General features: G+C 44.4%; 1 protein-coding gene across 1 annotated transcript in view; it reads right to left on the reverse strand.

The window, feature by feature from the left end:
- The window catches only part of Hydin (HYDIN axonemal central pair apparatus protein), a 361,694-nt gene that overhangs the window by 26,562 nt on the left and 308,933 nt on the right, over nucleotides 1-26,199 (reverse strand). Inside the window, exons 59-76 of the mRNA XM_085843582.1 lie at nucleotides 25,847-26,051; nucleotides 24,539-24,774; nucleotides 22,990-23,141; nucleotides 22,683-22,872; nucleotides 20,397-20,499; nucleotides 19,924-20,211; nucleotides 18,220-18,362; nucleotides 15,033-15,251; nucleotides 11,695-11,855; nucleotides 10,362-10,459; nucleotides 9,149-9,344; nucleotides 7,848-8,060; nucleotides 7,217-7,355; nucleotides 5,924-6,089; nucleotides 3,842-3,989; nucleotides 2,784-2,991; nucleotides 2,173-2,394; nucleotides 444-613 (exon numbers count right to left, since the gene is read on the reverse strand). Of these exons, the coding sequence (XP_085699708.1) occupies nucleotides 444-613; nucleotides 2,173-2,394; nucleotides 2,784-2,991; nucleotides 3,842-3,989; nucleotides 5,924-6,089; nucleotides 7,217-7,355; nucleotides 7,848-8,060; nucleotides 9,149-9,344; nucleotides 10,362-10,459; nucleotides 11,695-11,855; nucleotides 15,033-15,251; nucleotides 18,220-18,362; nucleotides 19,924-20,211; nucleotides 20,397-20,499; nucleotides 22,683-22,872; nucleotides 22,990-23,141; nucleotides 24,539-24,774; nucleotides 25,847-26,051 (3,257 nt within the window). The remainder of the gene's footprint in view (nucleotides 1-443; nucleotides 614-2,172; nucleotides 2,395-2,783; nucleotides 2,992-3,841; nucleotides 3,990-5,923; nucleotides 6,090-7,216; nucleotides 7,356-7,847; nucleotides 8,061-9,148; nucleotides 9,345-10,361; nucleotides 10,460-11,694; nucleotides 11,856-15,032; nucleotides 15,252-18,219; nucleotides 18,363-19,923; nucleotides 20,212-20,396; nucleotides 20,500-22,682; nucleotides 22,873-22,989; nucleotides 23,142-24,538; nucleotides 24,775-25,846; nucleotides 26,052-26,199) is intronic.

Genomic DNA, 26,199 nt, shown 5'->3' on the forward strand with positions numbered 1-26,199 from the left:
TTATCTTGATTGTAAACTGATACAGGAAGGCCCAACCCACTGTGGGTGGCACCATCCCTACCCAGGTGGTCCTGAGCTACCTAAGAGAGTGAGCTAAACGTGAGTCAGGGTAAGCCACGAAGCAGTGTTCGTCCGTGGCTTCTGCTGTACTTCCTTGGTTGTAAGTTCCCTGGTTGGAGGTAGTGCTGAATGTAGTAGTAGCAAGTAGTCCTGGCTTCAGGTTCCTGCCCCCGAGTTTGTACTCTGACTTTTCTCAATGATGGACTGAGACCTGGAAATGTCAGATGAAATACCCAACCTCATCCCCCTGCTAAGCTGCTTTTGATTAGAGTGCTTCATAACGGCAACAGAGATGAGACCAGAAGACCGGAAGACAGGACTTCAACCTGTAGAATTCTCACGTGGTTGTAGAATCATCTTGTGTCTCTGTGAAGACTACTTACCTCATAGATGTTTCTTCTTTGTTGGTGACAACGAGGGTTTGTTTATATGGGGGCATCCCAGCTTGGTAGATGAAGCAAGTCCCAAAGTTGTGGCTGGTGAAGGAGAAATGGACAGCTGGGCTCACAGCACAGCCTAAGATGTTGCAAACGAATGTTGGGCCATGGCTGATCTGCAAGGAGAGATGGGCCAGGGGACTGTAGTTAGAGGCAGGAAGACAGAGTAATTGCATCCCCAGGGCAAGAAAGAAAGGACGGTTTCAGTAGGTTTGAATTAATTTGCTTCCAATTAGCTACTCTAAGCAGAATCCACGCTGGCTCTTGTTTTGTTCCTACCGCAGTGGTTCATGAAGGCAGAGCAGTTGGCAGAAATGGCTAGTGATCATACAGGGTGGGACTGGGGTTGCCAAGGAGCCTGGGTGCAAGGCTTGATCATCTTCCATTATGTTTTGGGGCCGCCACTGGATATAGTTCTGCCATTGGTTGTTAATAAGGGATGAAAGGGAAGCTGGGTGGCGATGGTGCCCCCCTTTAATCCCAGCTCTTAGAGGTGGGCAGATCTCTCTGAGTTCAAGTTCTGTCTAGTCTACAGAGCTAGTTCCAGGAGAGCCAAGGCTATGCAACAAAAACCCTCTTAAAAAAACCAAATGAAGAGAAAAAAACCAAAAAAGAGAAAAGGGTGGTGGTGGTGTCTCCTATTCTGTCTGTCAATTCTCACTGACTCCATGTCCACCTGCCGGAACCCCTGATTCCCCACGGATTGAGAGAGGCCGACTGGGGCCCTTCCGTGGCCGTGGCATCCTATCTTGACTAAATGGGCAAAGTCATTACTTATTTATTTAATGTGTATGGGTTGGGGGTTGGGGGGTGGTGGTGAGGTGGGGTGTTTGATTCTTCATCTGATACCTTATCTTGGAAAGGGTTGTATGTATACATTCCCTGCCCCATCCAACTCTCTCACTTGTTGTAGTGTCTAGGTACTGTCACAGTGTGCAGATGTGAAAGATCCTGACAGAATGTAAAAGGTCACAGAAGCCCTGAAATTGGCAAAATAGATTTCATAGTTAGCAGAACTAGCTTCACTGATTTAGAAAAATAGAGGTGCACAATGCTCTGGCCACTCCTTGAACCTGTGTGTCTGCCAATGTTTTGGACCGTTCCTTGAACCCATGTGTATGCCCACTGATGAAGCCCATTGCCAGGTGTTTGTGATATTGGTTGCTGGGAAAGAGTCGGAAAATCTCCCCAGCAACCACAGCCAGGCTAATCTGGAGTTGCTACACCTGCACCAGACTCTTTCCTTGTACCCCTCCCATACCTATTTCTTGAGAATAGACATTGTTTAGATCTGGAAATCCCCTACTCCCCCTTCTACTTTTCCCCCTATAAAAACTGGGACCCCTTTCCCCTCGAGGTCGACTCCTCTACCCCTGTGTGGGATACGAGTTGTCCCCAGAGCTCTGGCTTTCCCCGAATAAAGCCTCGTGTGGTTTGCATCAAGCTTGGTCTCTCGTGAGTTCTTGGGGCTCTGCTATTATCCCGAGGCCTGAGTGAGGGGCTCCTCTAGGGGTCTTTCAGATGGTCCACTGCTTATCTTATGGTGCAGCCTCTGTTCCAGAAAGCCTGAGGGCCATTTCCAAGGCAACCACCCTGTTGGGGCTGCTGGAACTATCCAGCTGGGGCAACATTGCCATGGGTTCTTCTGGCGTTTGAAAACATTGAATGGTCTCACCTTGATTTTGAGTTCCAGGCCCTTCAAGACACACTTCTGATACGGTTGGAATGAAAGGCTGGCTGGTTCAGACTGACCCACGTCTACGCTACTGTCGGTGGGTGTAAAGTCCAAGTATTGCAACAGGAGTTTTGGTCCAGAGAGCTCTGCCTGGTAGCTGAAGTTGAACTTGCCCGTGTTGATGAAACTGAATTCACACTGAACACATTCATTCAACTCCACCTGAAAGACGGAGAGAACAGCATGGTGGATGAAAAAAAAAAGCCACAAATCCCTTGTTTAGGGAGAGATGTTCATTGGGAAGTAAGGGTAGAGAGTGACATTAATAAGCTGGGTGTCAGCTGAATGGGACTGGATATTCCCCAAAACCCCACCAAGTATTAGGGTCCTCTCATATTTCAAGTATAAGTTGGTAATTTAATTCTTAGATCTTTCTTGGCATAAAAATCTCTAGTGTTCATGTCTCTCCCATTCTCATCATAACTACATAACCCTGGGGATGGATTTATCTGGTGTCTCTAGTATTTGAGACAGGACAACTCAGCTCACACTCATTGTATCTATCACATTCCCTAGATAAGGGAAGAGCAATAGGTCTTGTCATCCATTACCTCATAGAAGTTAATGGTGTTGACCTGGGTGGATGTCAGGAGGATGGTGGTGCCCATTCTGTCTCTGCACTTGACCTCAGCATTCATAGTGTAGCCCTCGGCCTTGACGTTGAGTGTCAGAGGGTGAGCTTTCTTTTTTATATTGCAGATCAAATTGAAGTTCACATCTCCTTCTTGCTTTGGTGTGAAGAAAATATCAACTGGGAACCTGTTCGGGGAAACACAACAGCTGAGTAAGCCAGACTGTGACAACCTAACAAGACAAGAGTCCGCTGGATTTTTAGATACACTGTGAGCAAAAGACACCCAAACCAGCACTCCAAATTAGGTGAGTTTTAAGGATTTTCCAGGCAAAGCTAGATACTGCTTTGTGGGTTTATAGACACAAGACAAGGAAAAGGCTATGGACATAGAAAAGAAATATTGAGATAACGATTTAGATTAGGGCTGGAGAGATGGCTCAGCAGTTAAGAGGACTGGTTGCTCTTCCAGAGGGCCAAGGTTCAGTTCCTAGCACCCACATGCATGGTGGCTCACAACTGCCTGTAACTCTAGTCCTAGGGAATCTGATACCGGTTTTTGGCCTCATCAGGCACTATACATATATATGGTGCACAGACATAATACACACAGAACAGCCATGCAAACATTAAAAAAAAATTGGAATTCTCAATGCCACACAATTCAAGAAAATGAACACCAGGAAGCCAGGTGGATAGAGATGAAACTGTTTATATTTAAATCCTAGAGTTGGGAGAGGCTTTAATTTTTATTTCTTTAAGATTTTAAAAAACTCTCTCTCTGTGGGGTGTGTGTGAGTGTGTGTGTGTGTGTGTGTGTGTACCAATAGGATGTGTGTGGAGATCAGAGGACAAGTTTTGGGAGTCAGTTCTCTCCTCCTACTTGGTGGGTGCTGGAAATTGAACACAGGTTATCAGCCTTGGTGGCAAGTGCCTTTACCACTGAGTCATCTTGATGGCCTCTCCAATTGACTCTACTGTCTGGCAGGCCTGGGACCCTGCCATGCATCTGGAGGATTTCAGTTCAGTTTTACTCACCTGGACAGTGGCGGGATCCAGCCTTCCATGGGGCATACAATGAGGCTGTTGTTGAATCCTTCAGAATAGCGGGAGTTGTCCTGGAAGGCGAAATTGAACCCTTGCTCCTCCTTGTTGATGATCTTTACTGTCTCTCGGGCTTCTCTGCCTGGGGAGGAAACGCCATCCCTCAGCAAGGGCCTCTCTCGTGCTCAGTGAGGTGTTGTAGCAGACGGTGCCCCATGCAGAAGAGGAAGGCTTCACAGAACAATCTCAGCATCACCTCCCCCCAACTTTCACAGAACAATTTCAGGCAACCCCTGAATTCCTCAGCCACTGACCACTGCCTGCCTGCCTTCCTTCTTTTTGCCTTCCCAGCGACCTTCCTCCTGTAGGGGATTCCACATCATCTGCCCAGAATGTTTCTTCCCTAATTGACTGCTCCTTCTGGAAGGTGGGTTCTCTGACCTGGCCACAGCTCGGCTGGGATTCTGTTGACACCTTTCTTTTCCCATCAGTCAGGAGTTGTAAGGTCTTCCTGGGTCTCTAATGGGGAACCCCCCCACCCCAGCCCCTAACCCCTTTGATGGCTCACATCTCTATAGAGTTTCTATGTGGAGTTCTTTTGAACTTGACCTTGCATGGCCCTGGGCTCTCCTGTGGAGGGTCCTGACTCAGTATTTTGCTTTTCTCATTGGCTAATGTTAAAACATTTACTTCCCCACAAAACTTAGATTTGTCTTATCCAATTCTCTCCCTTCCTCAGCCCTATGGGATTTGAACCTATCAGGTTTAGCAAATAACTTTTATTAGCATAAATGTGACCCAACTATTTCTTGGGACATAGAGTGTGTGTGTGTGTTTGTGTTTGTATTTGTGTGTGTGTATTAACATTGAATCTATCTAAAATTAAATTTTAGCTGTGTATCCTGTATAACCCTAGCTGTAATTCTAAATGAAATTTGATTAAATTTATATTTAATTTTGGGAGAACTAACCAAATGTTTAGCCCCTATTTCGAAGCATTTTAATGTCACTTAACTCTTGACATATAGGTCTTAGGAACTGGATTTAACTTTGGATAGTGTACATTTGGTTAGCAGTAGAGTTTTTATTTTTGTTTTTGCTTCTAGGTGTTTACAGAAAAAGGGACACTTATCTTGTTCACTTTACTAAGTTATCTCGACTCTAGTAGTTTTTCTCTCTCATCTCTTGGGGATTTATGTGTACAAAGTGATCAGCTACAGCAAGTTAGATTATTACTTTCTCTCCACTAAGATTCATGCTCATCTATTATATATATACATATATATTTATTTATTTATGGGCTTATTATAGGACACTATTTGATTGCCTGCTGCTTTAGGTTAATATTCTTTATGTTTTCTCTTCAACTCTTGTTTTATTGTGGGAGGGTTTTTGAGGGTTGGAATAGGGATGAACTTTTGAAGAATTTAAGCAATGACTATATTTGGCACATTAACATGGTCATATGGTTCTTTATTGATTCAGTGATTATACTGAAATCTGCACCATTGAAGTCTTAGATTAAATCCTTCATATAGTTTGATTTACTGTCAAGAATATTATTATCTAAATAAACATCTAATGAATCACTTAAAAACTCTTTGGTCTTAGCTGGATTTTACAGTCCCACTCATATCCATATGAAAGATGCACAGAGCTATGCATTACCTGATGGTCACTTCCTTTACAGCACAGGTCTCTGCTGAATGTTACCTCCTTGGTGTGTGCCACATTTCTATTTTTCTTATCCTATGACATTCTTTCCTATAACACGTTATCAACCTCTGACTTACTATTTATTTTATTTAGTTTTTGTTAGTCTCCTTCCTATGATTGGAATCTATAACAAAGCTCCCAAGTATTTTAAGGTGTTAGGGTGTGGCTGCCAAAGACAGCCGATGGAAATGAGATCGAGAGGGAATTATCGCATGGCTCTCTGCTAAGTGACAGGGGCTTTCTGACATACTTCTGGAAGGTTCCAAGAAGAGTACCCCACTCCTGACTGCTCCTGGAGTCCTTGGTGACCCAGGGTCATGCCAATTCACAGTGAGAGAGTGACAGGGCCAGCCACCTTACCAATGAGGAGAGAGCTGAAATTGAGGTGAGACTTGTCAAGAGAGATAAGGGGGTCTGTGGTCTTGCCCACCAGCAGGAAGGGGACTGAGATGTTATGTTCTGGGATAGAGAAAGTCCAGAACTCTTCCGTGATGTCCAGGTGAGCCGGCAGGAACTGGAATATAATCTATGATGACAAGTCAGAAAAGGACAGTGAGAGGCATTTCTTCCTTGTCCTTTTGGAGACCTACTTGTATGAGGGCCATAAGAGGTGACATTTTCCCAGGTTTCCATTACCATCTAAAATGGGTGTGGCTCAATCCACATTGTCAATGTTTGCCCTGCCTTCTGGGGAGTGGGGCCATGTACCCCATTCACAGCTTCTGCTGATTATACAGCTGCATTCTGAGCCATTCTTTGGATGGCACAGCTGCAGCACAGTGAACTGAACTAGCAAAGCGACACAATGCACATATCTCTCAGCAGTCCGGCATGCAGCCCACTTCAATATTATTATCAGAGTAACCCGATCTCTCTCTCTCTCTCTTCTTTCTCTCTCTCTCTCCCTCTCCTCTCTCTCTCTCTCTCTCTCTCTCTCTCTCTCTCTCTCTCTCTCTCTGAGTGTGTGTGTGTGCATGTGTGCACACACATGTGGAGATCAGGGGACAGCTTGTGAAAGTCGGCTCTCACCTTACGTCATGTGTGTCTCAGGCTTGGCAGTAACCACCCCCTACCTGCTTAGCCATCTCACCAGCTTCCCGACGGTATCTAAATTCATAACTTTCAATTCGTGGATTTATTGCTACATATAAGATTCTCTGTAGAGCTTACTGGCCATGGAGCCCACACATATGCTTTGACTGGCAAGGCAAGTTCACATATAGATCTGACTGCCTCCTCTATGTTATTGTGGAGACATTTAGGACTAAGCCATAGACAGGATTTCATTCATACATTTTGCCTATTTCTCTGGGAAAGTAAAATCATATCCATTTGCTGTTGTCAATCTTTTAGATACAGATAGTTCTTTATGTCCTTATACTATGAGCCCAGGAAGCCCCAGATACTTATGTCTGGTCCTCTTTGGCTCTTTGAATATTCTTATGAAATCCCCACAAATACTAGAGCTTTCTCCAGAGCCAGCCAAGAGGGCCCAGGTCTATCTTGCTCACTGGGATTGTACATGTTGATGAACAATAATAAATACAGTCAATAAATACATGTTGACCATGGATCCTCGTCAATACTTTTCTCCCTTCACACTCTTGCTATGCAGAGATGGCTAGAGTTGTGGGGCTCCCCATCCACACACACCTCAGCTTTCTTCTCAGGGTGGATAATACCCTTTTCTGTAAGACACACAAAGGCCGGAGGGTGCTGGAGACTTTCCGTCTCTTCAGAGGTCCAGCAGAAAGAATAGGTGCTGTTGGTCGGGTTCAGAATTGTGAAGGTCCTGGCCGGGGAGGAAAGATGGACAGAAGAAAGTTAGGGGAGATATTGAAAAAAAAAATTCAAGAAAATATATGTAAACCCCAGAACTGTCACAGTCTCCCCATGGGGAACTAGAAATGACCAGAGAACTTCATTGCTGTAGAAATAAAAATGCCATCTCCCCAGGCGTCTAAGGGGTAATGAATGGTGCAGCTCTGGAGTTTGGAGTGATTAACTCTCCCAAGACCATATGGGTCAAGGAATGCTAGCAGCACTGTGCCAAGGTGGAGGTGAGGGAATTCCCATTTATATACATGCTAGAATTTCCCTACTGTCAAAAGCGATGCAATGGCTCGTGTATTAGTTAGTTCTCTGATGTTAAACCTCTACGGCACCCCTCGGGATGCCCAGTTTGCTTCTAGGCATCAGCACGGGTGGGTTTTTCTGGATTCTGCATCTGAATTCTTTGGAAGGACTGATTGGCTCGAATTCAAATGATACAACTCAGACTCACCGGAGATTCTTCCCACCGATGCCCACACTGGTGAACTCAATCACACGGGTATTAGGTTCGAGAGGCCCAGCGCCTGGTCCTCGGAGCTCTGGGTTGCGCCGATGACCACTGATGTAGTCCGACTCCTTCAGGTCAAAGTGACAGAATGGCAGGACGCTTCGCCCTTTTGTTATCAAAATAGGGCCTTGTTCTCCAAGTGGGAGGTTGGGAATTCTGAAATGAGAAGTTTATTTTTAATTTTGATTTTCTACTCCGTTGTCCCTTTCTTAGCTGGTTGGAAATAAATATTCTGTTTACCAAAATGTAAGTTCCATGTGAGCAGAGGGTGGGTTTGTCTTGGTCAGTCACACCACATTTTGCCTTGACTGGCACATTGTATATAGTAGCATAATAGGCACTAATGAATTTACTGTTAAATGGACAAGTGGGCTGACTCTGAGGAACCTGGATGTAAGTACCCTCTGTGTACTTACATGTGGCTGTAAGTTTTTTCATCCTATCAGTGGTTATGTAAACAAAGTGAACCCTTTGGGTTCACTCCTAGGCATCCAATAGATTATAGAAAAGGACCTGGAAACCCTAACAAAGTTATCCTAAGACCAGTGTAGAAGGTGATGCATGTGAACAGATTCAGCCTCGGGGTTGAGCTGAGGTGGCCCTAGTGTGGCAGAGGTCTCTCTGGTATAAGATCAGGGGTTCAGGGGAACTCTGGCAGGCCTCTGCCATCCTAGGGCAAGGCTTACAGAAGCTTCTACAAGGCAGGTATTCTTTCTGGAAAATTTCCTGGAAGAAGGTACCATACCTGGGACGGTCTCTGATACATGTATTTGTTTACTTTTTTTTTCTCTCTCTCACTGGACACCAGACCAGACCAGGTCCGCCAACCCAATATTCCTTCCTGTCTTTGTTTATTGAGTTTATTGTGGGCCAGGTATTGCTGCAGGGTCTTTGCTTAAACTAGGTCATTTAGCAGGCCAAATAATTCTACATGATAAGGATTACTGCTTGCATTTTATATATGAGGCAATGGAGGCTCAGAGAAGACAGAAGGAAGCTTTCCAAAGGGGTAGAAGCTGCTGGGCTACAAATTACTCTCTTATTTAGTGGAGTCCTGCATGTGGCCAGGAAGGGGGAAGTGGGCAGGTGGAAGGGCGGGAGAAGTTGGTGGGCGCGGCTTAGACTACATCCTCTTTGTTCTCCGAAGGTAGGCCCTTTTAGACTTCTGGGCTCTGTGAGGCATCTAGGGTATGGCGGAAGAGGAGGGTAAGGGAGGGGGAAGCTTGGAGAACACATCTCCTTACTGGCAGTATAGGGAGCTCTCGAACTCTCCGATGTCCATTGGTGAGAACTTCACTTTGAGCTTCTGAGTCTTTCCTACGGGCACAACGCCTGAGGGGGGTTCCACCGAGAAGGGTGATGGAGAGGCTTCGGTCCAGTGGTCCAGGGCGCTATCCAGGGAGCTTCCTGAGCCCTGACTTAGCTCTTTTTGACTTGAACCTGAGGGAGGATAGAGAAGAGATGATATTCCAATGGTGGTAATGGGATGGGCAAGCCGCTCCCAGGTCCCGAGGGACCTTCTGTGATATCTGTGGACTCATGCCTTACAGCAGGTATATTCCATGCTGGGCACAAGTAAAAAGGAATCAATTCATACTTCACAGGTGACTGTGAAAACACTTCTATTAATTCTATGGTGCTTTCAGATTGATTTCCTTTTGGCTCAGGGTGAGTAGGTCAAGAAAGGGTTTGCAGATATTCTGCAACAGGGTAATGGGCTATGAATAGAATTTGTGGTCAATCATTGATATAACATAGGGATTTACAAAGTGAGAGTCCATGGATAAGGGCCCGTCTGGAAAATCTGGGAGTCTCCACAACTGAAATAACAATGACTGCTTTATACACCCTCTAGGTGCTGGGCCCTTTGCTAGTGCTTCCTGCTAGTGTATATCACTACACACTTTGGCAGAGCTTTCTATTTCTTCTGGGAAAAATGGCCCATGTTTTTCTTTTAAAAAGACTTATTTTATTTGCACCTGTATGAGTGCTTTGTCTGCACGTATGTTTGTATACTACATGCATTTCTGATGCTGCAGAGATCAGAAGAGGGTGTCAAGACCCTGTGGGACTGGAACAATAGACAGTTTTAAGTTTCCATGTGGATGCCGGGGACTGAACCTGAGTCTCCTAATAAGAGGCACAAGTGCTCTTAACTGCTGGGGTATCTTTCCAGCCCCATCATAGGGTGTTTGTTTGTTTTGTGACCTGCAATCTTCCCGAAGGTTCAGAACTAGAAGACAAGATTCCTAGTGATAGATGACACGAGCCATCACTCTGGAGAGGAAGAGGGCAAGCTACTTATCGCTCAGGTCCATGTGGCTTTGTAAACCCATGAGGCCCATGCTCTGCTGTCCTTAGCTACTCAGAGACTGCAGGAGTAATGCTGGCCTCTAACGCTTGTCTGAGAACGGTGACTCAGGTCAGACCCTGGGGTTCACGTGGCACTGAGTTTACCTTGATGCTCGGGCATGGCAAAACTGACGGCCTTGGAGGCTTCTTCTGAGATCCAGCAGAATTCTAACAGCACCTGTCCTGTGTTAACGAGGTCAAACCTGTGGGTAGATCAGGAGCAGATTTCAGAATGGGTTGTCCATACTTTCTGCCCTACCCGAGTATTGGCTGTACTGTTTGTCAAAGACAAGTCACTTTGTTTCTTAGGTACTTTTTTTTTTTTTATGTCTGAGTTATATCCTGTTGTGCACACACATAAATATTCATATTTTCTTTATTCATTCTTCGACAGTGGACAGCTAGGCTGACGCTTTGCCTTGGCATCTTGGTGGCTATGAAGAGTCCACATGGGAGTGCAAACATTCCTTGACATATTGATTGGACTCCCCTTTGGATATACACCAGGAGGTGAGCTAGCTGGGTCACACAGTAGGTCTACTTTTAGTTTCCTTTTGAGAAACCTCCTTACTGTTCTCTATAATTCTGTCTTTTCCATCAAAATGGGTAGGACTGAAAGACATCACCCTGAACGAAACAAGCCAGATATGGAAAGACACATGTGTGTTCTCTCTCACGTGTGGAAGTCAATACATTTACTCTCATAGTGGAAGAACTTAGCATGACGATTACTGGAAGCTGGGACAGGTTGGGGGAGGCATGGGTAGAGAGATGTTGGGTAACAGTAATAAAACGCAGCACAGGGAGAACAGTAAGTGTGTTCTGCAGTTTATAGAAGCCTATGAGATAGTTTATGAAGAACTAGAAAAGAGGAATCTGGAGATTCTAACTCTAGATAAATGTTCAGGGATGGGAATGCTAACTATTCTGCTCCAACCATTTACAGGTAGATGCATCTATGCTGTAAATATGCATCATTATTACATGTTATCCAAAAGCAAATATAAAATAAAAGGATTAAAAAATACAGCTAGGTATAATGGTGCATACCTTTAATCTTAGCACTTGAGAGGCAATGGTAGGCTGGTCTCTGTGAGTCCGAAGCCAGCCTGGTCTACAGGGTGAGTTCCAGGGCAAGGAGGGCCACTTACTGATACCCTGTCTCAAAAAATGTTTGGAGACTTGAGTCTTGCTGTTATATAGGCTATTATGGATTGGCGCTCAAGATTATCTGGTTTCAGCCTCCTACAGAACGAACTACCATGCCTGAATGAGAACCTTTTTAAAAAGCAGTTTTTAAGCAATGCCATTGGAACCCATTTATTTGATGCAATTAAAAAAAAAAAAGATGCAATATATATGTAAAAAATTTAAACATGCAGTTGTTTGGTCCTTAAAGACAGTTTCCTTAGTTGGGTAAAAGCTCCCAGTCACTCACTCAAACACTCGGGTCTGGTAAACCAGTGTTTCCTTAAAGAACACTTCAGTTGTTTCACACTGATATGAAGCAAAATCCACATTGGCACTGAACTGGATCCGCAATTCTCGGTAATTTTCTTCTACCACCGAGTGGGCTGGCTCAGGGTCCGTCTCTATGACCTGGAACAAAGACAACCACGTCCTTAGCACTGCAAAGCCAGCCATGCACAGGAACACTGGGGAACAGCACACTGATTTACCACGGAAAGAAAGGCACATGAACCCAGACATACAGTTCTGGAAGACATGACTGTCAAATCTCTGATAGCTCTGAATGAAAGAGAAAAACTGGGTAGCAGGTAGTTAACCGAGAGGACGAGAGGATCAGGACCATGTGGGCATGCGTTTTGGATCAGACGGACTCTAAAGAAGATAGAAGAACTAGGCATGGTCATGCCTTTAATTCCAACAAATGGAAGGCAGAGGCAGGTTTGAGGCTAGCTTGATCTATATAGTGAGTTCCAGGATAGCCAGGGCTGTGCAGAGAGACTTTGTCTCAGAAACAAAAACAAAAACAAACCCAAAAAGATAGAGAAAAGATAACCATAGAGAAAAGATCAGGTATTGATTAAATAGAAAACAAGTTGCAAATGGAGAGGATCAAAAGAATTATTTAGTTGTGGAAGGATTTTAAAACTTTTTGCTAAGATGGATTAGGAAAAGTGCAAACAACAAGAATCATTCGTTAAAGGTGTGAATCACCGCCAACTCCATCTTTTTAGATCGACATGGAAATTTGGAGGGAGAAGAAAAGCAATTTAATAAAATTCATTCAAGAACAAATTTTAAAGACCCATCAAAATAACTGAACAGCAAAACATCTTAAAGTAAAAGAAACTGGATAAAAAACTGGAAAGCAATGGAATAGCTTTATTACTCCTAAAGAAACAGTTGCAAATCTTAGAGAAGGCCTAAAAAATAGAAATACCTTTTTTTTTAATAGGAAGCATGAGTTAATATTATAATTGTCAACTGTTTCCCAAATACTGTAATCAGTTCCATTACAGGTTTTGGTAATAATTGGCAAATGGATTCAGAAATTATACAGCAGAAGAAGGAGAAGGATCAAGAATGGCCAAAAGATTTAGAACAGAACAATGCAGACGAGGAACTTCCCTCAGACATCAGATTGATTATGAAGCTATAGAAATTAAGAAAACAGGCTCAGGGATGGACAAGCTGACACCAGAATGGAAGAGATCAGAAATGACCTAAGGACAGATAAAACTGAGATATGACACAGAGTCCTATCAGACCACTAGGGAACAGAAGGGCTCCAAATTTGGCAAGGGAGTTGTCTCAATAAAAAAAATATGAAATTAGAGCCTAGTTTCACGTCAGACGGAATTTCCAGATGTATCAAAGGCTTAGGTATCAAAGGCCAGGCTCATACTTAAAAAATATCTACTGAGGTGAATATATTTTGGGGAGGGAATGGTTTCAAAAATAAGATACAAAAATAATAAATGTAACAAAAAAGAAACTGATAACTTTGACTATATTAAAATTAAGAATATTTGGGGAGGGGTAGAGAGATGGCTCATTGGTTAAGAGCACTGGCCACTGTCCCAGAGGACCCAGGTTCACTTCCCAACACCCACATGGCAGCTAGCCACTTGTAACCACTTCATCTTCAGTTGATCTGATGGCCCCTCTGGCTTCTGTGGGCAGCGTAGGTATGCGGCACACATACATATATGCTGGCAAAACACCCATATACATAAATTAAAAAATAAATGAAACATCTTTTAGAAATTAAAAATAGCCTTTTGTTTATCAAAACATAGAGGGGATGGAGAGATATCTCAGTCCTTAAGAGCACATGTTGACCTGAGTTTGGTTGTTAGCACCCATGTAGGGTCGCTCACAACCACCTGTAACATGCCCTCTTCAGACCACTGAGGACATCTGCACCCATATGTACATACCCCGATTCCCTCATGCATATTAAGAGTTAAAATAAAGATAGATCTTAAAACGACAACAACAACAACAACAAAAACTGAGTAAAAAGTTAAGCTCTAGATTTTTTGAGAATGTGTGGACACATAATACAAATGGAATTTCTTAAAGATAAGAAACCTTAAACAAAGGATGAGCGTCATAACGGAAAAATGAGCAGAAGGCACAAAAAAGGCATCCATGTAAGAGGGAACCTGTGTGGCCAATGATAGTATGAAGTCACATCCAATCTCGTCAGTGACTAGAGAAGTACAATCAAGGTTCATCATGAGATAATACCCTAGTTGTTCAAATGATAAAAGCAAGACTGCCATGCCTAAGGCTGTGGGTTTCTCTTTAGTATCCCACAAACCAACCAACCAACCAACCAACCAGCCTCCCAAATGTCTGACAAAGTCAAATCAAATGTTGGAAAGGATGTGGCTCACAAGACTCCTTCATTGTAAAAGTAGAAATCAGTCTAGCAAGTTTGGAAAACACCTGGACATCAGCTTGGAAGGGCTGGATGTTCACAGGATTTAGTGAACATCAGCTTGGAAGGGCTGGATGTTCACAGGATTTAGTGACCCCACTTGTAGAAATGTAAACATGGATGCCAACATATACAGAAATGCTGTCCATAAGAGAACACCTTGAAATAACTTTCAGAGGAAGAGAGAAAAAGTCTGGACTGTAAACAACAGTGAAATGTATATACCATTATAGCCCACACAACTATGAACACATACCATAACCTTAAAAAAAAAAACAGTTGAAAACTACAGCTCTGCCTCAATCCTTTTAGAATGCTCAGATTAACAACAGTTGATCAAGGGAGTAACTTGGGATCATGATTACCTCTAGGAGAGAGACAAAGAGATGGAATGGCCAGAACTACACAGCATTTGGGGGCCTAGTTCCCTCATTGGGCATGGGTTAATTTATTATAGAATTTTAAAAAAAGATGCAAGGGGCACATATGTGCCAAAGATGAGATACCACTATGCACTGGGAGTTCTGACTACTCTAGTTCCAGACACCTGGTGGAAGCAGGAAACAACTAAATGACTAATGATGCCATATTTAAAGACGAGGAGGAGGAAGAGGAGGAAAAAGAGGAAGAAGATGGAAGAACTTGCTGAACCCTTTACAAAGACTGAAGCTAACCCTTGTCAACTAAGGTGGTGTGTGTCGTTTGTAAGGGTGGTGGGCATGGAAATACTTTGCCATTTTTGAAACCAAAGTCAGATGCAAACCTTTTCTGTTTTCCACAGCGAGACACTAAAATTGAGAGCAGTGGATACCGAGCAAGGCGGGCTGGATGAAGTCTGTGTTTCCTGTCCCTTGAATACTCACCTTTCGTTTTGTAGTCAAGGTCAGAGGTGTATTTCGGGGAGCATCCACCCACTTGACTGTGCGCATGCGGTCATCCCAGTCAGGGACCTGGTCTACAGGGAGCTGAAACATGATCTTGGAAAGCTTGCACTTGACACACATCTTCTTCAGGGTGATGGGTGATTCTGATTTCAAGGTCACCACCACGTCCTTGGAACAGCCAGGGTGCAGATGCCCAATCTAGGGAAAAATGGAGTATTTGTCTTTTGGGGAATTCAATCCTAAGGACCTTTGATGCCTGGTAGTGACTCAAAATATATCATCCAGGCCTGTATAGGTAGATTGACTTAAATCCATGTAAGAGACCCTTTAGAATGTTTCCTTAAGGCTAGGCACAGTGTTTCATGGAGGAGCACCAGCACTTGGAAGGGTGAGCGAGGTTTACCATGAGTTTGAGGCCAGCCAAGGCTACATAATAGGTTTTCAGGCACGTCTAGGTTACAGAGTGAGACCTTCTCTCAAAATACACACACACACACACACACACACACACACACACACACACACACACACACAGAGCAATAGTAATAGCTACCACTCTGTCACTTGTCTCAATAAGTCTCAACTCTTTAGCAATTTTCCTAATCCCTACAATATCCTCTGAGAAGTACAGAGTGATCGCTCCCCACTTTACAGATAAAAACAAAAACAAAAACAAAAACAAAAAACCAACAACCTGTAAATTGCTTAAAGTCTTTAACACTAGTGATCTGGGTTAAAGTTCAAGCAGTATGGCTCCAAATGCTACCTACAACCACCTGATACACATTATTATTCAAACATATAGGTCTCTCAACACAGTACAGTAGTTTCTAGAAAGTGATCCAATGACCCTTGCCATCTCCAAGACCTTTCCAGGGAACCTGGAGGACAAAACTTTCAATAACATCCTGAGATGCCACTTGATTCTTATACATTCCTTTTCTTACGAGTGACAGTGCAACTTCCTAGAAGTTAAAGATGATGGTGCATAGTTAGACTGAATAGAGTGAGCAGATAGCAGAAGCCACATGACCTTATTCAGTTATATGGTAAAGATGTATAAAGACATAAAATGGCTGGATGTGGTGGTGCACACCCATAACACAAGCCTGGGACAGGAGGGTAAGAAGCTCAAGGCTAGCCTGGGATACACAGGGACAGGAGGGTAAGAAGCTCAAGGCTAGCCTGGGATATACAGGGACAGGAGGGTAAGAAGCTCAAGGCTAGCCTGGGATATACAGGGACAGGAGGGTAAGAAGATCAAGGCTAGCCTGGGATACAAAGGAGACCCTATTTTTTTCCCTAAGTCAGGGTTTCTCTTTGTAACAGCCCTGGTTGTCTGGAACTTGCTCTGTAGACCAGGCTGGCCCTGAACCCACAAAGATTTGCCAGTGTCTGCTTCCTGCCTCTGCCCCCTGAGATTAAAGGCTTGAACCACTGTGCTCTTGCAGGAGACTCTATCTTAACAAGAAAGATGAAATGATTCTACACTGACCACATACATTTTTGAAAATACAGTTTTTAAAAATAAAATATGGTCTTTTATCTTATTTTATTTTATTGTTTGAGACAGGGCTTCTCTGTGTAGCCCTGGCTGTCCTGGAACTCAGTCTGTAGACCAGGCTGGCCTTGAACTCAGAAATCTGCCTGCCTCTGCCTCCCAAGTGCTGGGATTAAAGGCATGCACCACCACTTCCTGGCAAACTATGGTATTTTAATTAAAAGATAGTTGGCTTATTGTACTTTAAAACAAATATGTTTAAAGATATGGCTAAGACCACTGTCTGCTCTTCCAGAGGTCCTGAGTTCAATTCCCAGCTATCACATGGGGCCCCACAACCATCTGTAATGGGATCTGATGCCCTCTTCTGGGGTGCAGCTATACATGCAGATAGAGTACTCGCATACATAAAAATAACTTAAAAAATCATTTAAAAAGAATGCTTTAAAATATTCCAAATTTGAGGTCCTGGAGAGATGGCTCAGTAGTTAAGAGCACTGGTTGCTCTTCCAGAGGATGAAGGTTTGTTCCAAGCAGGCACATGGCAGCTCACAACCAGATCCAGGGGATCTGGTATCCTCTTCTGGTCTCTGTCGGGTACTGGGCATACATGTGGTGCACAGACATGCATGTAGGCAAACCATCATATCCATACAAATACAAAAAAGTATAAATCTAAACACATTCCTACTTTTAATTTCTAATAGGTTAATCATCAATAATTGTGATTCATACGGACCAAAGTTTTTTGAGGTTTCTTAACAATGCTTAAGTGTACGGAGGAAGCCTGGGATGGAAAAGGTTTAAATTGCTCAAATATACAAGATGTAAAGGAGATCCCATTTGGTTTGTAGAATAAAATGATTTGTAATTCATTGTAGTTAAAGATGTATGTACACACACCACCAGCATAGTCACTGTTCACATGATAGTCCTCTGGCAGAGAAGACAGCGACATCTTCTCTCCTTCCCCTGGACAGTGAAGGCGTATGACAGCCTTTAGATTGCTCAAGATAAATGCATGTGTTTCTATGTGCATATGGGTGTGCACAAATGTAAGCCAACTGCTGGAAGCCTGGCTCTGTCTTCTTTGACAACGTCAATTATCCGTTCACATCCATTCTATGCTTCCTGCATCCTCATAGGTCAAATGTTGATAACAAAGATTAAAGGAATTTAACAAGGCTTTGGAACTGGGTCTGGCAGATTTAGTTTTCTGTAGCTACTCCCCAGGGTTAGATTTGGGCTTGAGCTGGTGTTGGCCTGGGACTCACTCTATAGCTCAGGCTGGCCTTGAACTTGTGGGAGCATGAGCTTCCCATGTGTTAGGATTGCAGGGATGAAGCACCATTTTTTTTTTTTTTTTGGCTTGCGGTGCCACTTCTGAAGGCCATGCTTTGAAGAACACATGCACAGAGGGACACAGGCCTCCAGAGAATACCTCAGTTTCCTCCCCAAAGCAGTCTATGTTAATCTCCTCTTAGACCAGAGGCCCCCGAGCAGCACCCTCAAGTACTAGGTCTGAGTGTGGCGTGGTTGAGGGGAGGTTTCTTAGTTCAAGATGCATGCATCCCGTTCCACGTATCCACAGGATGGAGTGACAATCACACTGGGCTTGGCTTAGGCCCAAGGGGGTCTGGGACCCATTGAGTGACGTTTGCTTACCTGTGGGGAGAAGGACAGTGTAGCTAAAAGGGGCCACTCGAAGCGAATCACGTTCACTTGGCTGTGGTTGGTGATGGTGAAGCTCACATTGTAGCTGACTCCAATGTGACAGTACCCAAACTGGATGTGTTCCATCAGGGCGGCTAGGGGTCCGAAGCAGAAGGCTGGTAAGTGGTTCCTGGCCTCTCGGGAGAGTCTGCTATTTAACGGAGGCATGTCCTGATACACATTCCTATCTTATGCACATTTTGCCCTTTCTTTGGATAATTACATAGGAAAAACCTTGGGATTCTTGGGTAGAAGGATCTGCCTCTAAGGGGTATCCATCCATCCATCCATCCATCCATCCATCCATCCATCCATCCATCCATCTTCCCACCCACCCATATATCAGTTCTATCTGTATGCTGACCTTGGCTCTTGCGTTTGTTCAAGAGAAAATAAAGATTCTAATATCATTTGTTTCATGAGATAATACAACGAAATGTTAAGACTGCCAGATAAAATATAGGATTCTCGCTGGGCGTGGTGGTGCATGCCTTTAATCCCAGCACTTGGGAGGCAGAGGCAGGCGGATTTCTGAGTTCGAGGCCAGCCTGGTCTACAGAGTGAGTTCCAGGACAGCCAGGGCAATACAGAGAAACCATGCCTCAAAAAAAAAAATAGGATTCTCAATTAAATTAGAATTATAGACAAACAAGGAGTAATTTATATTTGATAAATATGTCCCATACAATACTTTGAGGACATACATATACTAAAAGTTATTGTTTATCTGGAACTTAATTTTTTTTTTGGAATACCTGAATTCATGTTTGCTAAACCTGAAAACCCTCTAATAGATATGGAATCTCTAACCTTGGATTACTGCTAAGCTCCTATTTTTTCCCTGATAAGAGTAATGCCATTGTATAGCTTCAAACAGGAGTGAAACACTGATTACAGAAAGAGTGTTGATTTCAGTCCCTGATTATACATTCTGGGACTGTAATTAAGCTCCTAGGGAAATTTTGAAGACGAATTTACAATTCACTTTAAAGCAATCAGTCATATGGTTACAGTACTTAACCAATGCTTTTTTGGCAATAATTATAATGTAAAATGTTTCCTTCCCAGGGTACCATCAAATGGAAGGTTCAGTGGTTGAGAGACTGCAGAGAGCCATGCCTTAAGCTTTAATATGCACGCTATCATGCAGGGATCTGGTTAAAATGTGGGTTATAATCCTGCAGGTTGGGGTGGGTCTCAAATTCTCATTTCTGACAAGAACCTAGGAGATGCTGATACTGTAGGCTGCTGGCCTGCTCACCAAGCAGTCAGCCTGTGAGGAGGAGGGCACAAGCCCATCCCTCTCCAGTGAGATGAGTCCACCATTTCACTTAGAAAGCCTGTTTCAGATGAAACTCTCAGTGGCGACACAAGCTAGCTACAAGACAGAGCCAGGGGGACTGCAGGGAAGCATGAGTTCGCTAAAGAACTGAGCAGGAACATCAGCATCAAACTGTATGTTCCCTAAAAATGGCGAAGGCTTTCTTATTAATCTGCAGGTCTAGGGCTCAGTGTAGCACTTGGCACTAAGAGTTCACTGTATGAACACACACATGAATGAAGGGTACAAAGAGTGACTGAGCCTGGTGTGGCAGAGCTCCTACTGATCAAGAGAGTGACTGGAGTCAACAGCTGTCAAGATTGCACTTCTCCCACCTGTCACCAAGTCCTCCATGGTGCTCTCCTCGGCGATCTCTATGACCTCAGACTTATCCGAGCTCTCCTGGCTGGTGGAACTGATCAGCCCATGGATGTTGTCCAAGGTGATGTCATCCTCGTAGCTTTCTCCAACCAGGTGGATCATGGTCTCCTCATACTGGTTGTTGATCACTGATAAGTGGATGGTGCCTGTCATTCTCCCAATCTTATTGGAGTGGAAAAAGACATCAAATTCAGCTGTGTCTCCAGGAGAAACAACCAGGGAGGCCGTGTGGGCTTTCTTGACTGTAAAGTGAAGACCAAAGTTATGATTTAGAAGAATGCATCTCTGGGAAGAACGAGGTTGGAAGGAGAGTAGCCCCTCTGCGGGGAACGAGCCTTTAGCTTCTGGTGATGCGACTGAGAGGTCCCTGGTAAAATAGCTTCTGAGTTCTCCATCGCCTACTGAGGCGCCTGCTCCCTCCACTCACCTTTTTCATTCGGTTTATTTTCCTCTATGATGTAGATGTAGGAGGTGGTGGGTCTCCCTTTCAGAGAGAAGACTCCTAGTTGGTCTCGCAGGTCCACATGCAGCTGGAAAGAAGAAAGTAGGGTTGAACATGGAACTTACAGGCTGCTCAAGAATTTGAGTCTGGGTTGTGATACTGCACTGTATTTTGGGTGGCAAGAATGTTCAGTCATTATATGCAGTATTCACTTTTTATTTTCTCCATTTTTGCCTGGTATGTGTGTGTTCTCATGTGTGTGTGTGGGGAGGGTACACATGTATGTGGAGGTGTGCATGCATGTGGAGGCCTGACGTTGACAGTATGCCTTCCTCAATAGTTCTTCTCTTTCTATATAAGCAGGGTTTCTTGCTGAACCTGAATTCACTGATTCAGACTTGTCTAGCTAGTCTCTGCCTGGTGAGTGCTGGGATTGCAGGTGACTGCCACCTCCTGTCCTGCTTTTACTTGGACTCTGGTGGGGGGGGGTGTCAGAACTTTGTACATCATATGTGTGTGTGTGTTTAACCATTGATCCATATCTCTAGCTCATGGTCTTGAGAGACTTAAGAGATCTATGTAGTAGACATTAGACCCAGATAGAAAAATGAGCATTCGGTTAGGAACCATTCTTAGTATCTTAGGAGCTGGAAGGTAATAGGTGACCTTCTGGACTATGCAGTTAGACAGTGTCAAAGGGGGCTTGCTAGTGCTTCTGTTACACAGAGAGGCAATGGAAAGGTGTATCTAGACTAATGAAAGGAAAGTGAATACCTACAGTTCTATGAAGCATTGCACAGCTATGACTTCTGGGAAGCCAGCATTTCCTAGAGTCATGGTAAATATCCTAGCAAGATGACAGGAAAAAAAAAAAAACAAAAAAAACAAAAACAAACCACAACTCAGACCGACTCTGGTCCACTGGGAAGCAGGCAGGGCTAAAAGCCAGACATTCGATTTTAGGTGTGAGAAATCTGATATTTTTTGAAAGTAGCATTGCTGACTATAAAGAATAAAAGATAAGGAAGGTACAGAGCCACTATACTGTCACCAGAGATTGTGGTATTTAGAAATAACCATAAGGGGAAACTCAATGGAGGGGAACCAAGATTGTTCAGTGGATTAAGACACTTGCTGTTCAGCTTGGCAACCTGAGTTCCTTCCCAGGGGCTCACAGGCTAGAAGGAGAGAATTGCCTGCTATGGTAATCCTCGGGCCTCTACACTCTTGTGTAGGCACACGTACACACAAAATAATAAATAAATGTCAAAAAGAGAAACTATAGAAAGGAACTTACTAATATTTTAGGAATATTGAGATAGAAATCTAAATGATGGAGAGGAATCCCAAACGTTACTCCCAGTGGACAGTTATTCTGAAACCAGGAATTCTCCCCTAGACAACTCATAGTCTTTAATTTTGATTCCAATGAGATTAAAACTTTTCTGGATGTATTTTATTGTATGTAAGTGGGTGTTTGCCTGCATGCATATCTGAGCACTGTATGTGTGCTTAATGCCTGCTGAGTCCAGGAGGGATGTTGGATTCCCTGGAACTGGAGTTACAGATGGTTTTGAGGCACCATGTGGGTTCTGGGAACCAAACCCAGGTCCTCTGCAAGAGCAGCCAGTGCTCTTAACCATTGAGCCATCTCTGCAGCTCCTTCCAATGAGATTTTAAATGGAACTTTAAAAAATGATTCTTAAGCTCACATATGAGCTGAATCTACAAAGATTCTTAAGGAAAGTTAAAAACAAACAAACAAACAAACAAACCAGGTAGTAGGTAGCAGGACCTCATTGAACTATACAAGAAGACAGTGGTTTTTAATCTGAGGGTTGTGACCCATCTCGGGGTCTCATGACCTTTTCACGGGGGTCGCCTAAGACTGGGAAAACAGATATTTACATTATGATTTACAACAGTAGAAAAATTACAGTTATGAAGTGGCAGCAAAAATAATTTTATGGCTGGGGGGTCACCACAACATGAGAAACTGTGTTAAGGGGTTACAGTATCAGGAGGGTTGAGCGCCACTGCTGTGGAAACATTTATACCATGATGAAGACCATGCAGGGTAGTGCTGCCATAATGTTCCTTCTCGCCATGGGCCTAAAATTGACAGAAGCCAGGACTGTGGTCCTAAAACCTCAGAAACTGTGAGGGATAAATAAGGCAGTGTGGTCTGACCAGCGTGTCACCGCAGGTAACCGTCTATGTCACCCTCGGCTGTCACCCCAGGTGACCGTCTATGTCACCCTCGGCTGTTACCTGGGCGGGGATGGTACCGTTATTCTTAAGGATGAGAGGCAGTTTCTCCGAATGACCAAGCAGAAGCCTCTTAAACAGGAGCAAGGGGTTTCCGTGCTGGTTATATAGAGTTGGCCGGATGACAGTCACTCGAGGGAGAGTCCCCTCACCAATAATATCAAACACAAGACCTCGGCTCCTGGCAATGTTGCTGCAGGGGACAGGAAGAGCAAGCAAGGTGGCTGAAACCGACCAGGCGGGGACACTTTCCTACACAGCATGTACACTGTTGTTCTGCCACAGGAGGAGGAGGAGAACGGGGAGGTACCTGGGCAGGCCATCCAAAGTGGCCTCGAAGATGCACTGGTAGGTCTGCATGGTCTGTGGTGTGAACAGCACTGTGACGAAGGCATGTGAGCGGCTCCCGATGCACATCTTGCTGGGTTCCACGTCAAAAATGTCAGTGATGCGGTTGGCCGACTGTGGAAGGGAGATGGGGTTGGGTACTTTGCGTTTCTGCTGGGGCTGACTGCTGATCTCTCTGCCCTGCTGTGAACTCTCCTAGACAAGCTCAATTACATGCTGGGTCACAGCCCCTGGACAGAGTGGCCCAGGGTCTGGGGACTTACATCTAGACGACATCTGGCTGTACTTGGCTAGACCATGAACTCTGACTCAAATAGACAAACCAAGCCAGTCAGCCAAATGTTCTAAACTACCGCCTTATATTGTGCCTAGCCAACTAAGTTAAGACAATTAATGTGGAGCTGAGCTGCAAGCTGGCTGAGATGCTGGTGCTCTGATATGTTTTGACCTGAGTCGGAGGTTCCTGGCTCACGGCTGGGATCCTTGTGTTGTCTGAGCTAACCCGAAGGAGCTTCTGTTCCTTGTAAGTCCAAGTACCACGGTTAGACACCTTCCCTTAGCACTCGACCTGTTACTCTCTGGTAAGTGGTTTGGAACCGCAGAGCCACCCAGCATAGCTTTGGAAGAGCCTTTTCTTTCTTACGAGTACTGGCAGAACACAACGCAAGCTACTCCTTCTCGTTCTTTAGCCAAAGGGCAGTAAGATTTTACTGCCTTTCCCTAGGGATTCCCTTCAAGTCTCAAACTGGAGAGGAAAATGTTGGCTGTTCCCAAGTCTACTGTCGTAAAACTTTTCTCTTTAGAAGCCAGGTTTTGGGCTGGAGAGATGATGACTCAGCTGTTAAGAGCACTCACTGCTCTTCCAGGGTCCTGAGTTCAATTCCCAGCATCCACGTGGTGATTCGTGACTACCTATAAAGGGATCTGATGCCCTCTTTTGACACGTAGGTGAAATGCAGCAGAACACTTATACTTAAAATAAATAAAGTAAACAGCAACAACAAAAAAATTAAGGACAAGCCACCATAATCCAGGTTCCCCGACTTTCTGGAGCTGCTCAGTCTCTACAATATGGTTAGAGAATAATGGCTGGAGGTTGATCTGCCTGTAGCTGATGCTCATCATGGCCTTCTCTTCCAGTGCTTGTATAGATCAGTTACACAGTGAGTTCAGACAAATTTGGACAGACAAATGAGTTGCCCATTAGTATGTACCAGTTTAGTACAAAGGTATGTACAGGACACAGAGACACAGACACAGACACAGACACAGACACAGACACAGACACAGACACAGACACAGACACACACACACACACACACACACACACACACACACACACAGAGTTCCTGGTCTAAGGTACATGGCCTTGCAACCTCACAGAACTTGTAATAAAGCCCGAGAGCCTCATGGTTCCCACCTAGGTGTAGGGGTCGACAGCAGGACCTTCCGAGAGCTCCTTCTATGGCTTTGTACCAACCATAGAGGGCTGGGGCAACAGAACCTCCTACCTTGTTGGAGATGGGCTTGACAACAATGTTGATGTCACAGGAGATCTTGCCCACGTTGCTGATCTTGAACCGAGCCTTGGCCTGATGACCCACCAGGACATTGCAGAAGATGAACTTGTTCTCATCCTCCACGAACAGCCCCCCACTCTGTATGGTCTGTAGGATGTGGTACAGGTTGGGGCTGGTGCAGATCTGATGCTCCTCAAATATCAAGATGTTGTTGTCGGTCACAAAGGCTAGGGGATGAAGGGGAGAATGCGAGGCTGCCTGGCTGCCAGGATCCTGGTTTCCTGTCATGTTAATTTGGATTAAAAACCTTAAAATATTACCCCCATCTCTCTCTCTCTCTCTCTCTGTGTGTGTATGTGTGTGTGTGTGTGTGTGTGTGTGTGTGTGTGAAAGAGAGAGAGAGAGAGAGAGAGAGAGAGAGAGAGAGAGAGAGAGAGAGAGAGAGAGAGAATATCCAATGTGGAGTTCATAGGACAACTTGCTCCTGCAATAGGAGTCTATTCTTTCCTACTGTGTGGATTCTATGGATTGTAATGTAATTGGGTCGTTAGTTTTGGTGGCAAGAACCCTTACCTTCTGAGCCATCTTGCCATTGTACGATATTTGGGTTTTGAAAAAGGAGAATCACAAGGCTAGGGATACAACTCAATGATACTGTACTTGCCAAGCATACAGAAGGCCTTGAGTTATATTTTTTGCATTGCAAATACAAATAAACAATGATAATCAAAAGCAAGTGTCATGGAGGACAGATAGGGACGTCCACACACCAGTATGTAAATGACAGATTGGACAAAATCTGTTGGCTTCCTCTTTTATACGATCTCTTCTGGTCGATCCATCTCTATCAGCCTTTTCCTTCCATTGGCAAAGAATGGTGAGAGCCAAGAGAGGAGAGAGTTGGCTTATAATTGTTTGAGGCTCTAAAGAGCTTAGAGCTCTAGCTGAGTTAAATGGTCAGTGTGCTCTGTGACTATGCTGTCTACAAGAAGTGACCTGAGCATGAGCAGACTTGATGCTCCTTAATCTTGGGCCACATCTCATGCCAGCTCATTCCTCAGAGAGCACTGCTCAATGGGGAATCTAGGAACAGACCCAGGAAGGCTAAGCATTGGAGAAGCAATTCTCTCCTACATGTGCTAAGGCTTTCAGGACAGATATGGCTGAAGACCCGAGAAGAGGCTCTAAGGTTCCAGATGAAGTGACCCCTCTGTGTCTGCTGGAAATCTCGAGAGAAGGATTTTTCTGCAGAGGGATGGGCTGGCAAATTAAGGGTGTTGCCAATCCAAGTTGCATTACCTGGCAGACATGCTTCAGCAAGCAGAGTGTAAGGGATGCCGGCAGGATTTTCTCTAGGGTCTCGGTCAGAGATATCGATGGCCAGAAACTCTTCACACCTCCCCACAGGGTCTGCAAAACACTCAATGGTGATCACCTGCTGTCCTCCAGAAGGGATGGAGCCAAATCCTGGGTATACAGTGAACATGCCATGGGTGAAGCGGGCCTGCAGGACAAAGGTGGAAAGGACAAATAGAAGGAACCAAAGTGGGTAACAGAGTAGGAGAGTTCCCAAGGGAGCCAAGAGATGATGAAATGGGGAGACGGTGGTGCGTCTCTCAGTTGGTGGCATCTCTTCTCCCCTTTGCCTGGAG

This window comes from Mus caroli, unplaced genomic scaffold (genome assembly GCF_978045245.1).
Source record: "Mus caroli unplaced genomic scaffold, Mus_caroli_1 scaffold_10, whole genome shotgun sequence".
Classification (NCBI taxonomy): Eukaryota; Metazoa; Chordata; class Mammalia; order Rodentia; family Muridae; genus Mus; species Mus caroli.